The sequence below is a fragment of the Salvelinus namaycush genome, chromosome 40, assembly GCF_016432855.1.
Source record: "Salvelinus namaycush isolate Seneca chromosome 40, SaNama_1.0, whole genome shotgun sequence".
Classification (NCBI taxonomy): domain Eukaryota; kingdom Metazoa; phylum Chordata; class Actinopteri; order Salmoniformes; family Salmonidae; genus Salvelinus; species Salvelinus namaycush.
Window position 1 is genome coordinate 9,472,742 of NC_052346.1, and position 14,821 is coordinate 9,487,562.

General features: G+C 46.4%; 1 protein-coding gene across 1 annotated transcript in view; it reads right to left on the reverse strand.

Moving 5' to 3' along the window:
• The window catches only part of LOC120033208 (gamma-aminobutyric acid receptor subunit alpha-5-like), a 31,960-nt gene continuing 17,139 nt past the window's right edge, over positions 1 to 14,821 (reverse strand). Inside the window, exons 6-9 of the mRNA XM_038979492.1 lie at positions 7,416 to 7,564; positions 2,698 to 2,845; positions 571 to 782; positions 1 to 306 (exon numbers count right to left, since the gene is read on the reverse strand). Coding sequence (XP_038835420.1) covers positions 1 to 306; positions 571 to 782; positions 2,698 to 2,845; positions 7,416 to 7,564 — 815 coding nt within the window. The remainder of the gene's footprint in view (positions 307 to 570; positions 783 to 2,697; positions 2,846 to 7,415; positions 7,565 to 14,821) is intronic.

Genomic DNA, 14,821 nt, shown 5'->3' on the forward strand with positions numbered 1-14,821 from the left:
CTATGTTGGAGCCAAAATGTTGACTCCTTTGATGACCGGTTCTCTGTTGAGGTAAGTAGCCCAGTACACGAGGTTAAAGGTTCCAAATAGGACAGGGAAAACTATCCGGGACATTTTGTCGATTTTGCTCACGCTGTTGTAGGTTTTCTTGGGGTCCAGGACTTCCGTTTCAGACGATCTTAGTTGTATGGAGGTGCTGTTGGAGATGGTGGAGATAGAGATATCCTTAGTGATGTTGGGGGTGTAGTTTACTCCTGCTGTACAGACGTTGTTGGGCTTCTTAGAAAGCACCATAGGGTCCCTTTTCTGTTGAGATAAAACATTTAAAATGTATCATTTAATATTTAATACGGTACTATTTGTGTTGGATGGATACAAATAGTCCGTGTTACAGGTAGACCCACACAAACCGGGGCGAAACGGTTTTTTATTTTAACTTAACGATTTCTGTCAGTAATTATTATGCATGTACAGCGTCAACGTTTCCATCACGTCATCCCAAAAACACGACTATAGCTCTCTATCACTTTTCAATAGTGGGATACGTGCTGGGACCCTCCATGGACTCACCTTTGGGTGCTGAGCCTCCATGGCCTTCTTGCCATCCCACGCCCAGCTCCTCTTGGTGAAATAGTTGACGGTGGCAAACTCGATAAGCGCGGAGAAGACGAACGCATAGCACACAGCGATGAACCAATCCATGGCTGTGGCGTAGGCCACCTTAGGCAGCGAGTTGCGAGCGCTGATACTGAGAGTAGTCATAGTCAGCACTGTAGTGACACCTGGTAGAAAAGCAGAGAGGTCATGTTCATTAGGGCACACAGTGGAAAAGGTTTTCAAACGTTTTGCAATGGAAAAAATGCAATAAGAGTTACTAATTGGACAAGGCCATGTAATCCCTCCCTGTTTCAGTCCGTTTTCTTTCATTCTCTGCCTAATGAACCCTACCCATGTATGATGAGTGAGCAACAGGTTGTAATATAGTATTTAGTGTTTGGGAATCGAGTGGTTGACATAATCTGTAGTGACGTGTGGAAGCATTTTGGGATCATCAACTACATTCAGCCACGGGCACATTTGTTCTTGAGCGGATGGTCAGGGGGCCGGAACATAATTACAAATCATTTGTAGACTGCAAATTGACTGCAAGAAGACCAAACCAGTATAATATTTCACATAAACATAATAATTTCAAACACTGCTACATTTGTATTCAATAACATACAGTATATACAACAGTATGTGGACACACCTTCAAATTAGTGGATTCTGCTATTTCAGCCAAACCCATTTGCAGACAGGAGTATAAAAGCAAGCACACCGCCATGCAATCTCCATAGACAAATATTGCCAATAGAATGGCCTTACTGAAAAGTTCAGTGACTTTCAATGTGGAACCGTCATACAACAGCTCAGCCGCGAAGTGGTAGGCCGCACAAGCTCACAGAACGGGACCGCCGAGTGCCGAAGTGCGTAGCATGTAAAAATCATCTGTCCTCGGTTGCAACATTCACTACCGAGTTCCAAACTGCCCCTGGAAACAACGTCAGCACAAGAACTGTTCATCGGGAGCTTCATGAAATGGGTTTCCATGGCCGAGCACACAAGCCTCAGATCACCATGCGCAATGCCAAGCGTCAGCTGGAGTGGTGTAAAGCTTGCCGCCATTGGACTGGAGACGCGAATGCATAGTGCCAACTGTAAAGTTTGGTGGAGGAGGAATAATGGTCTGGGGCTGTTTTTCATGGTTTGGGCTAGGCCCCTTAGTTCAAGTGAAGGGAAATCTTAACGTTACAGCATACAATTACATTCTACACGATTCTGTGCTTCCAACTTTGTGGCAACAGTCCTGTTTCAGTCCCGTTCCAGCATGACAATGCCTCCGTGCATAAAGAGAGGTCCATACAAAAATGGTTTGTTGAAATTGGTGTGGAAGAACTTGAGTGGCCTGCACAATGCCCTGACCTCATCCCCATTGAACACCTTTGGGATGAATTGGAACGCCGACTGTGAGCCAGGCCTAATGCATCTTGTGGCTGAATGGAAGCAAGTCCCCGCAGCAATGTTCCCAGAAGAGTGGAGGCTGTTATAGCAGCATAGGAGGTACCAACTCCATATTAATGCCCATGATTTTGGAATGAGATATTCGATGAGGTGTCCACATACTGTTTTTGGTCATGTAGTGTGTCTTCTCTATTATGGGTGAGAATACTTTGGAATAGATTTTCAAAATTAAAATCACTTAGAGCTGATTTGCTGGTGTTTTTACAGTCTTATTTCCAACAATAAATAAATAAAAGTATTAAAAAAACAAAGCATTTATTTTTGCTCAGAAAACAAATAAAATCACCCGCCAGTTAGGGAACCCTGCTGTAGACATTCAGTTTTTTTTAGGGACAAGAGAAAGGTGGTCATCACCTGTGATGTCTATAATTGCCTGAAAATCTATTTCAAATTGGCGTCATCATGGATGATACAGATCATTGTAGTTTAACCAGGTCGTTATTGTGAAAGATAATGTGTTCTCAATGACTTATCGGGCTAACTAAAGGTTTAAATAAAAAATCTAACAGGATTCATGAAAATTGTGATGAGTGTATGTGTTGGGTGACGGGGCAACACATAGTGTCCATTTTGAGTTGAAAGTACACTTTTAGCTAGAGTTGATCCAAGTGGTTGTGTTGAGGTCATACTAACCAAAAACGGTCCTGGCTGGTACAGATTCACGGTTGAGCCAGAAGGACACCTGGGACAGGATCACGGTCATGAAGCAGGGCATGTAGGTCTGAATGACAAAGTAACCAATCTTCCTCTTCAGGTAGAAGTGACACATCATGACGGTGTACTGTCCTGTTGGTTTAGAGGACGGTGGGACAAAGAAATGAATTATTGCGGTGGTAACAATGATGGAGATATACAGTAGGACATAGTGAATCGCTAAGTCATCCTGCATTTTTATATAATTGTATTATATATTTGATAATTTTATCGAACTTTATAATATGCATTTTTGTAAAAATGCATTTAAGCGTTATATAAAAAAAACACATGACAAGGATGCAACAATCGGCAACAAATATAATTATCTAAGAAAATAACTATGCAGATGAATAAAATATGATAGAAAATGGTGTCGCTAAAATATGTATGTTTTACACTCAATAATGTGACAGTTGTTGTGTGAGGTAAATGTTAAGTGGTAAAAAAGCGGAGAGGAAAAAAACAAACATATCCTGTTAACCAACTGAAGATTGCATTTGAAGCTTTATAAAAAATCCTTTCCAGCTTCCCACAGCCGGCGCCTGATAAACTATAGAAAATCCACTGATGACTGCTGCGTTCTCCAGGCAAAATCCGATTTCTGTATCTCACTAATCCCCTGTCACAATCTGCATCCTGCCATCAGGGAAAACGCTAGCTCAGTCCTGCCCACTCACTCAGCTCGGCTCTGCTCTGCTGTGCTCTGGCCTCGCGCACTCGACAAGGACGCGACGCTACCAAATCTCCAGCGACTGACGGACAGATACCTGCACACCTTAGCTCCTAGTTAATCACAATTCTCCCAGGGGTGTGATGGAGGGGGGCTGACCTGGTGCCCCATGGGAAGTTTGTGTTTCTGTGAGCCAAAAGGACGCAGGGCCAACGCAGGCACCATGTCTCCAGCCCCAGAAGCCCCAGCTAGCCGGCGTCTTCTCGGCCTACCGGGGAGACACCCATGACTCCCAGCCTCTCTCCGCCTCGAGCGAGCGAGCGAGCGACTGGGGACCGATCCTCCATCCGGACTGTTTGCTATTGATGCATGGAGCCCGATGAGACTCATAGAGGAATGAACATGTACCTTTGGTGGATTTTATTGCAAGGATTTTGGAGCGTTTATGGGGAACTTCCATTCATTGCAGACAATAACGCAGCCATGTTGGTCAACTGGTGAGTACTAAGGCAACGGTGGTCCCAGAATGTTCTTGAAATACTAAGTAAAATTTTTTACTTACATGTAAATATGCAAATATAAAAAGAAAACAACTGGAATGGGCTGGGTTTTGGGATTATGTCCAAAGGAGACATTGCATAAAGGCACACTGTTCTAAACCCAACTAAGGCACTCCATTTTGCAGGCTATACTATATTTCCCTCTTTTACCAAACAGTGTACTATATCATTTTAGGGGAGTACGGTACTTATTTTGTAAATGTACTGTGAGGGGGTATAGGATGTCATGTCCCTAAACCGAGCCGTTTGATAATCTCGTCTTGATTTAGCCATAGAGGGATTGTACCTAAGATTAGGCACATGCTAATTCAAGAACCACAACAGAACTGACCCAGTGGATTCCCATTGGGGACAGTGAACTCTACAGACTTGGCCCTGGGCCAGACAGACGGCCTACAGCCACCGCCTGACCTCCGCAGCTCCCATTTGTCACTGCTGGCAAGCAGAGAGGAGCAGGTGGAGGAAAAGAGATGCACAGAAACACACTTTTAGCTCGCGGGCCTACTGAAGTTCGGGGTCAGTCCACAAATGGACTATAGTTTACACTTTACAGTGGCCCCGCAGGGAAGCTTATAGGATCCCGCTGCCTACTTAACAGGCAGGGAGGGTTTTAGTTCTTATCCATGATCAAGGGAGATTGCCATGGAGGGACTGTCCTGCCTCTCCTCTCCTTTCATGGCCAAAGTGTTAAACGGCTATGATGATGACTCTGACTGGGCTGGATGGTTTCTGCTATTCTACGCACAATACCAGGGAAATCCACACTTTTAATAGCCATTCTGCAGACAGCAGCTGATGTGTAATTACAGTTCCACTTTACATAAGGGTATTAAGCCTTTCAGTCCCACGTGTCCCTGCCCGGGAGCCTGGAATGTCCAATCCCTTGTGGGGCTGTGATGTCGTCCTCTTATGCAAAAGCCTGATGGGACAGTCAACACGGGATTAACCCTTGACTGAGGACAGGAATAAGTGAGTCCATGTGTAGCCTAAGTGACAGCTGGCTACTTCCCTTCCTGCTCTTGCTCCTTCTCCAAACTATTTCCCCCCCTCTAGCCTACAGTGAAGTACAGTGGAGTTTGGAGAAGTCAAACTAAAAATGATATTTGAGGAAGGAATAGGATACTTTCCCCAAAATATAAATTCCGCCAACGTAATCGTTAAGAGTCTAGTGACGCACCTGTGCGTCAATCTAAGTAGCATCATAACAAAATCCCCATGAAAATCGGTCAGTTTAAGATGGAGATATTTGCATGGGCTGTGTCTTAATCCACCTCGTCCGCCTATGTCAGCGTTCCGCACCTCCGGTGGAAGGTGGCCGAGCTACATCGGTGTTTGTCAGACCATGAGACATCCCGGGCTTCGGTCTTCTCACGAAAACGTCTGTAGCGTCCGAACGGTTTGGCCTACCAACTAAGATGACCACTCTATGGAAAGATGAGACTTTCGTTTTGCTCTACGACCCCCACTAGTGTCACAGGACTCGTCTGAAGGTAACCCATACAAATGAACGGAAGAATGGAGGTAGTTTTGTGGCAACAAAAATAATGGGTTAAATGTGTCCAAAAAAACACATATTTCCTGAGCTTTCTTATGTCTCCTAGATATGACAGACAATTCAAAACCTTCTTTTTAATCAATTTTGAATGTGTTACTCAATGCGTTTCTATGGGGTATAGTAGTAAAGGCCAAAATACAATATTTAATCAAACATTTTTTTGATTTAATCTTTGATACCTAAAGGGGTCCTACAAATCTAAATCAAAATGTCTCAGTCTACATTCCATTCCAACATCCATATGTGCATAGCAATTAGAATGCATACCGTAATACATTGCTTAATTCTAGGGTATGCTAGTGTGGATATTGGAAGAGACCTGGAACAGGTTGAGTGTATATACAGTTGAAGTCGGAAGTTTACATACACCTTAGCAAACACATTTAAACTCAGTTTTTCACAATTCTTGACATTTAATCCGAGTAACAATTCCGTCTTAGGTTAGTTAGGGTCACCACTTTATTTTAAGTGTAATGTCAGAATAATAGTAGAAATAATGATTTATTTCAGCTTTTATTTCTTTCATCACATTCCCAGTGGGTCAGAAGTTTACATACACTCAATTAGTATTTGGTAGCATTGCCTTTAAATTGCTTAAAAGCTTCCCACAGTAAGCTTGGTGAATTTTGGCCCATTCCTCCTGACAGAACTGGTGTAACTGAGTCAGGTTTGTAGGTCTCCTTGCTCGCACACGCTTTTTCAGTTCTGCCCACAAATGTTCTATAGGATTGAGGTCAGGGCTGTGTGATGGCCACTCCAATACCTTGACTTTGTTGTCCTTAAGCCATTTTGCCACAACTTTGGAAGTATGCTTAGGGTCATTGTCCACTTGGAAGACCCATTTGTGACCAAGCTTTAACTTCCTGACTGATGTCTTGAGATGTTGCTTCAATATATCCACATCATTTTCAGTTAGCCATGCTAGCTAATAAGTTAGCACGTTAGCGAGCGTACTCGGCAAGTAGCCAATACTATGGCATGATATAATCTATTTTGTGATGTGCACCAGTCCCTCCTGCAGCAAAGCACCCCCACAACATGATGCTGCCACCTCCGTGCTTCACGGTCGGGATGGTGTTCTTCGGCTTGCAAGCTTCCCGCTTTTTCCTCCAAACATAACAATGGTCATTATGGCCAAACAGTTATATTTCTGTTTCATCAGACCAGAGGACATTTCGTACTCCAAAAAGTACGATCTTTGTCCCCATGTGCAGTTGCAAACCGTAGTCTGGCTTTTTATGGTGGTTTTGGAGCAGTGGCTTCTTCCTTGCTGAGCGGCCTTTCAGGTTATGTCGATATAGGACTCGTTTTACTGTGGATATAGATACTTTTGTACCTGTTTCCACCAGCATCTTCACAAGGTTGATTTGCACTTTTCGCACCAAAGTACATTCAGGCGTTTGGAAATTGCTCCCAATGATGAACCAGACTTGTGGAGGTCTACAATTGTTTTTCTGAGGTCTTGGCTGATTTCTTTCGATTTTCCCATGATGTCAAGCAAAGAGGCACTGTGTATGAAGGTAGGCCTTGAAATACATCCACAGGTACACCTCCAATTGACTCAAATGAAGTCAATTAGCCTATCAGAAGCTTCTAAAGCCATGACATAATTTTCTGGAGTTTTCCAAGGCAGAATCAAGTTACTGTATGTAAACTTCTGACCCACTGGAATTGTGATACAGTGAATTATAAGTGAAATAACCTGTCTGTAAACAATTGTTGGAAAAATTACTTGTGTCATGCACAAAGTAGATGTCCTAACCGACTTGCCAAAACCATAGTTTGTTAACAAGAAATTTGTGAAGTGGTTGAAAAACGAGTTTTAATGACTCCAACCTAAGTGTATGTAAACCTCCGACTTGAACTGTACCTCACCTCGACTGGTGTAGATGTCCTCAGAGCCTGCGGTCTGGCCAATCAGGTGGTACTGGTTGAGACGGGATCCGTCTTCTGCCACCACTACAGACTTGGCAGCACCAGTTTGCCAGAGGTACACCACCTCAGAGACTGGATAGGCATCTGAAAGAGAGAAACAGGACACTGTGAGGACGCTAATGAGATATTATACAGGCCAGGGCACATATCAGGAACTAGCATGTCTCAGATCGAAATTATAGTTGAAACTCAGATGTTGAGTCAATCGACACTAGGATGAAGCTATTTCTAGGGCTAAACGTTCTTCTGGCAACACAATCGGAGGCCTATATCGTGTAAGCATGACATGCATGCTGGGAAAGGAACATAACAGTTTGTTACTTATGTCCAGGACACAAGGTTCCTCATATCCTACTCTAAGTGAAACTAAGTATTGGTTTGGTGTTCAAGTTGATTTATTTAGCAAATGCAAAGTCCCAGTGACAAAAAGTTGCTTCTGATCCTGCTGTGTTGAGTACAGCTAGGCATCCATTGCGTTTGTGGATTTGTCAGTTATGTGGTGAATGGTTTTCTCTCTAAGAACAGATCTTAAGAGACAACACAGCTATACCCAATCTCTTTTCCTTTACCATAGTAAGGAAATCCACCGGAAGCTGTACAGTATAGACTAGAATAAGGGACTCTGCCAACTTTGCCCCTCTGGGGGCTTCAGGCTTGGATTGAATTGTGGTTGAGCGCATGTTTGCAACGCAACACAGCTTGTTAATCACATAGCCACAGTGGCTGATTGGCGCTGACAGTGTCGGCTAACGCTGACCCCCAAGGTCTGGTCCAAATTACGCCTCTGCCACAGCAGAGAGGGTCATCAGGCATCGTGACATACAGAAAGACACAGATGCATACGTAGACAGACAGACAAATGGGCAGACGGACAGGTAGACAGACAGGCAGGCAGGCATACACACACACAAACCCACCAACTTCAGATTGTAGCCTACTAGTTTTCTGCTCAAATCAGTGATCTGTAATCAAATTATTTCCCAATTAATCTTAAAGGGAAATGATTTCTCTTGTCAGCTCTCTGTGTCGATTTTCCACCCTTAGGACCTCATCCCTCTTACCTAGAGGATTACAGGAGGGTCCAGTGTGGAGGTCATTCTAAAGCTGGGTCAAAGCCCTAAAGACTCATGACATCCACAAGGAGTTGCATTGGCTCCTCTCCTGAAACACTGACCCAAGATAGAACACAAAGGCCTGCCAACCATTAGGATCTCTTAATAGGCTGTATCAATAGAACAGTCTGGATCGATGAGTAATACAAAGTTCAGGTCAGCTATAGTTTACAGTAGCCAGGTAGAGCATATTAAATATGAAGATTTTGGAGATCTGTTACAACCAGAAACACACTTTTACACTACTCATGATGTATCTATTTTTCCTTTTTTAAATGAATTAACAAAAGTATTGTTACTCTCAAATTTCCAATCATCAGATATATACTATGTACATTATACACTGAACAAAAATATAAATGCAACATGTAAAGTGTAGGTCCCATGTTTCATGTGCTGAAATGAAAGATCCCAGAATTTTTCTAAACACATAAAAAGCGCAATTTTGTTTCTCACAAATTTGTTTACATCCCTGTTAGTGAGTATTTCTTCTTTGCCAAGATAATCCATCCACCTGACAGGTGTGGCATTTCAAGAAGCTGATTAAACAGCATGGTCATTACACAGGTGCACCTTGCGCTGGGTAAAATAAATGGGCATTCTAAAATTAGCCGTGTTGTCGCACAACACAATGCCACTATAACGACACAGGATAACACCCAAATGCAGACACAGGAGGCAGATGGTTCGAGTCGCTGATATTTATTAATAGACAAGGGGCAGGCAAGAGGCACGTCGAGGACAGGCAGAAGTCCGTAAACCAGGTCAGAGTCAGATGGGTACAGGACGGCAGGCAGGCTCGAGGTCAGGGCAGGCAGAATGGTATGGCAGACAGGGTCAGGGCAGGAAGAAAAGGTTGGAACCGGAAGGACTAGAAAAACAACAGGAGTACGGAAAGATACGCTGGTAGGCTTGACGCGACAAGACGAACTGGCAACAGAAAAACAGAAACCACCGGTATAAATACACAGAGGATAATGGGAACAAATAGAAGACACCTGGTGGGGGGTGGAGACAAGCACCAGACAAGTGAAACAGATCAGGGTGTGACAGTACCCCCCCTCTAGGGGCGCCACCTGGCGTCCTACCCGGGCGCATACCTGGTTGACCGGGATGCCGGCGGTGAAAGTCAGCGATGAGGGCCGGGTCCAGGATGTCCTTAGCGGGGACCCAGCACCTCTCCTCCAGTACATAACCCTCCCAGTCAACCAGGTACTGGAAACCCCTGCCCCGAGGTTGAACACTCACGAGGCGTCTCACCGTGTATGCCGGATGGCCATCAATGAGACGGGGAGGGGGGTGGGCCTGGAAACAGGAGACAAAGGGCTGTGAGACAAAGGTTTAATCTTAGACACATGAACCATGAGATGTATACGGAGGGAAGCAACAGAAGACGAACAGCAGTGGGACTAAGGATTTTAGAGATGGGAAAGGGGCCGATAAAGCGGGGGGAAAGTTAACGGGATTCCACCCTGTGGGGCAGATCCCGAGTGGAGAGCCATACCCTCTGCCCGAGACGATAACGGGAGGAGTTCTTAAGAAGAGCGGACCGGAATCTCTTCCAGGTACACCGACAGCGACGGACTAACATCTGGGAAGATGTCCTCTTGCTCTGGGAAGAGTGGAGGCTGGTAACCCAGGGAACACTCACAAGGTGAGAGCCCAGTGGCCGAGCAGGGAAGGGTGTTCTGGGCATACTCCACCCACACGAGTTGCTGGCTCCAGGTGGTGGGATTGGCCGAGACGAGGCACGGAGAGTCGTCTCCGGGTCCTGATTGGCACGCTCCAACTGGCCGTTGGACTGAGAATGAAACCTGGAGGACAGGCTAGCCGACGACCCAATGAGGGTGCAGGTAACTTGCAGGTAACTTGAAGGTAACTTGGGGAGGGGAATGAAATGGGCGGCTTTAGAAAACCTATCCACCACTGTAAGGATGGTTGCTATCAGACAGAGGGAGACCAGTGACCGGGATATATGGGACCAGGGGCGATGAGGCACAGGGAGTGGTTGAAAGAGGCCAGCCGGTGCTTGCCGCTGAGTCTTGTTCTGAGCGCACACAGTGTGGAGACATCAGAAACCATAGTGGGCCACCAAAAACTTTGTCGGATGAAAGCCAGGGTCCGGCGGGAGACGGGATGCTAGGTAAGCATTGAGGAATGTTCCAATTCCAGGAGTTGGGGAGCGGGTCCGAATCAGGGCCCTCTGGGGTCCGGCTGGGAATGCTGCACGTTGCTCTTGATTCCCCAGACACTTGTAGTAGGGAGACAGGAGGTAGGGGAGGATGGTCTCTGGGTCTGCTGGTGTAGCCGCAGAACTATACAGGCGAGAGAGAGCATCAGGCTTAACATTATTGGACCCCGGGCGGTAAGTGATGGTAAAGTTAAACCGACTGAATAACAGAGCCCAACGAGCTTGTTTAGAGTTCAGGAGTTTGGCGGTGCGAAGATATTTACGTTTCGTACGGTCAGTCCAAACTAAGAATGGGTGTTCTGCCCCTTCAAGCCAGTGCCTCCACTCCTCCAGCGCCAACTTGACCGCAAGAAGCTCTCGATTACCAATGTCATAGTTCCTCTCAGCAGAATTCAGACGATGAGAAAGGAAAGTGCAGGGGTGCAACTTTTGGTCCTGGGCCGAACGTTGGGACAAAACGGCCCCCACTCCAATGTCCGAGGAGTAAACCTCCACCGCGAACTGACAGGATGCCCTGTCGGCAGCTTGGGACCATGGGAACCGTAGGAGAAGTGAGTGCAGAGAGGGATGAAGCCAGGGTGCTGTGGCTCCGAATGAAGCAGCAGTACAAAACATTGCAGCTGCACTCTAGAGGTGGGTTGGGGCCAATCCATCACCACTCTCACCTTGTCAGGCTCCATCTGAATGTCCCTTTCAGCGATGACGTATCCCAGAAAAAAGATAGTGGAGCGATGGAATTCACACCCTTCAGTTTTCACAAACAACTGGTTCTCCAGGAGGCGCTGGAGGACTTGTCGGACATGGAGGACATGCTCTTGAGCAGAACGGGAGCAAACAAGGATGTTGAAGGCGTTCTTCCACTTGTCTCCCAGCAGCCAGAGAGGGAATATAGCCGCCCACGAGGCAGTGTGGTGGAGGAAGTCATTGGCGCAATCATGGGGCGATGTGGAGGAAGGGAGGTGGCGCAAGCCTTGCTGAAAACCTCCAGGAGGTCCTGGTCCTCCGTGGGTACGGCGGAGAAATCCAAGGCTTTTCCAGAGCCCGCAGGAGGACATCCCGGGGCAGACTGCGCCGCTTTAAGGCAATGTGAGTGGCAGAACGGACTCCAACCCAGGATAGAACCAGTGGTCCAGTCAATCAGGGGGTTGTGCCTCTGGAGCCATGAAAATCCCAAAACAACAGGAACATGGGGAGATTCAATATGTAGAAGCTGTATGGACTCAATGTGATTGCCCGACACTCACAGGTTAATGGAAACCGTACTATGAGTGACCCTGCCAATGGAGCGTCCGTCCAGTGTTCTGGCGTCCATGGGAATGGAGAGGAGTTGTGTGGAGATGCTCAGATACTAGAGTAGCGTACACGAAACTCTCATCAGCCCCAGAGTCAATGATCACCCGGAGAGATTTAGACCAATCACCCCACAGCAGGATAACATGGAAAGGGGTACGAGTAATAGGAGTTAGAAGACTCCCAGTATGGCCCACCAGCGTACTCGTATCTACTGATGAGCCTGGTCTTTTACTGGACAGGTGGATATGTAATGCCCTGTAGCACCACAATACAGGCAACTGTTGGAGCTCAGCCTGCGTAATTGTTCCATAGGCGACAATCTAGCCCTGCCCAGTTGCATAGGCTCTGGAGTAAACGAGTCGTCCGTCCCTGATGATTCCCGAGGGGGCTCGGATGACTCGGATCCTCTCGAGAATGCAGGCGTCGGGGAATTCCTGGGTTCTTCGGAGGCGAGGAAGCGACCAGTGTGGTCGAGAACAGATCTCCCCCTCCTGCGTTCCCAAAGGCGCCCATCGATCCTTATGGTTAAGGCTATGATGGAGTTGTGTCTACGGGTAACTCCAGAGCTGCGAGTTCGTCTTTAATCTCCGCCAATAATCCATGAAGGAAGATGTCGAACAGGGATTCCATGTTCCAGGCACTCTCGGCGGCCAACGTGCGAAAGTCTACCACGTAGTCTGCCACACTACGGGAGTCTTGACGTAGTAGAAGTAGCTTTCGGGCCTCCTCTCTCCCAGACACCATTGAATCGAACACCTTCCTCACCTCCGCCACGAAATCCTCCAGACGAAGGCAAATGGCAGATTGTTGCTCCCAAAACCCCGTAGCCCAGGTGAGAGCCCTTACAGACATCAGCGTTATTAGATACGCTATCTTCGAACGATCCAAAGGAAACGAAGAGGGTTGCAGCTCAAAAGATGAGGGAGCACTGGGAAAGAAATGCCCGGCAGGTTCCAGTATCCCCAGCATAGCGCTCCGGAGGAGGTAAGTGGGGTTCTCGGGAAGCCGGGGTAGGCTGGACAAAATCACCACTGGTAGCACGATTACTGAGCATCTAGGAGGTCTCCGTTGTGGCATGCTGCCTGATCGATAGTCCACGGAATTTCTCCAGTAATGATTTGAAACACTGGACATGGCGTTCCGCCAAAGTATGTCCTTCCATAAGGTTCTGGAGTAGCTCCTAATTCTTCCAATGGTGGCTCCATGTAGGGAGAGTGCTGGGTCAGTCATGGCCAGTTCATACTATAACGACACAGGACAAGACCCAAATGCAGACACAGGAGCCAGATGGTTTGAGGCTCTGATATTTATTAATAGACAAGGGGCAGGCAAGAGGCAGGTCGAGGACAGGCAGAAGTCCGTAAACCAGGTCAGAGTCAGATGGGTACAGGACGGCAGGCAGGCTCGAGGTCAGGGCAGGCAGAATGGTATGGCAGTCGGCTCAGGGTCAGGGCAGGCAGAAAAGGTCAGTACCGGGAGGACTAGAAAACAGGGACTAGGAAAACAGGAGTACGGAAAAACGCAGACGACGAACTGGCTACAGATAGATGGAACCACCGGTATAAATACGGAACCACCGGTATAAATACACAGCGGATAATGGGAACAAATGGGAGACACCTGGTGGGGGGGTGGAGACAAGCACAAGACAGGTGAAACAGATCAGGGTGTGACAGCCACAGATGTCTCGAGATTTGAGGGAGCGTGCAATTGGCATGCTGACTGCAGGAATGTCCACCAGAGCTGTTGCCAGATAATTTAATGTTAATTTCTCTACCATAAGCCGCCTCCGACATCATTTGAGAGAATTTGGCAGTATGTCCACTCGGTCTCACAACTGCAGACCCCGGGTATGGCGTCATGTGAGCAAGCGATTTGCTGATGTCAATGTTGTGAACAGAGTGCCCCATGATGGCGATGGGGTTATGGTATGGGCAGGCATAAGCTAAGGGCAATGGACACAATTGCATTATATCGATGGCAATCTGAATGCAGAGATACCGTGAAGAGATCCTGAGGATATTTGTCATGCCATTCATCCGCTGCCATCAGCTCATGTTTCAGCATGGCAATGCACAGATTAGGGCCTAATGAATTTATTGCAATTGACTGATTTCATGATATGAACTGTAACAAAGTAAAATCTTTGAAATTGTTGCATGTTGCGTTTTATATTGTATGTAAAGTATAAGGGTGCAACCTTTAGGCTAGTCAGTAACCTAGTCTCGGGATTCAGGAAAGCACTGGCTAGGACATTACCTGCAGTCCAACAAAGAGAATTCAATCAAGTGCAGATGAAGGATTTACGCTTTATCAGAGGTGTTAACCTCATTTAAACTGAAACAACTAGCAAGCTGTTCCTCTCTTGAACACTGTCACTGTTGAAACAGTGTTGGATATTTGACGTGAAACCCCACCTGTCCTAAAAATACAGCGCCAACATTCTGAGAGAAACCTCAGAAACAGCACCTTTCCTATCTGTATCAATTTGAGGCCTAGGTCTCTTTAAGCATGCAGGGAGATGCAGAGGAAAGTGGATAGGGAGGAATATTGGGCCAGTCAGAACCATGGGAAATACGTGGAAGTACAGATATAGGATCTTAATTTGAGACAGTTTGCTATAGCAGGAAAATAATCCAACAGCAACAGGACATTTGAATTGTTATTTTGATTGTAATTGACGGACATTTTTCGTAAGTTAAAATCCAGTCTGAAATGAATTTCAAGGTGGAAATTACAAACTTC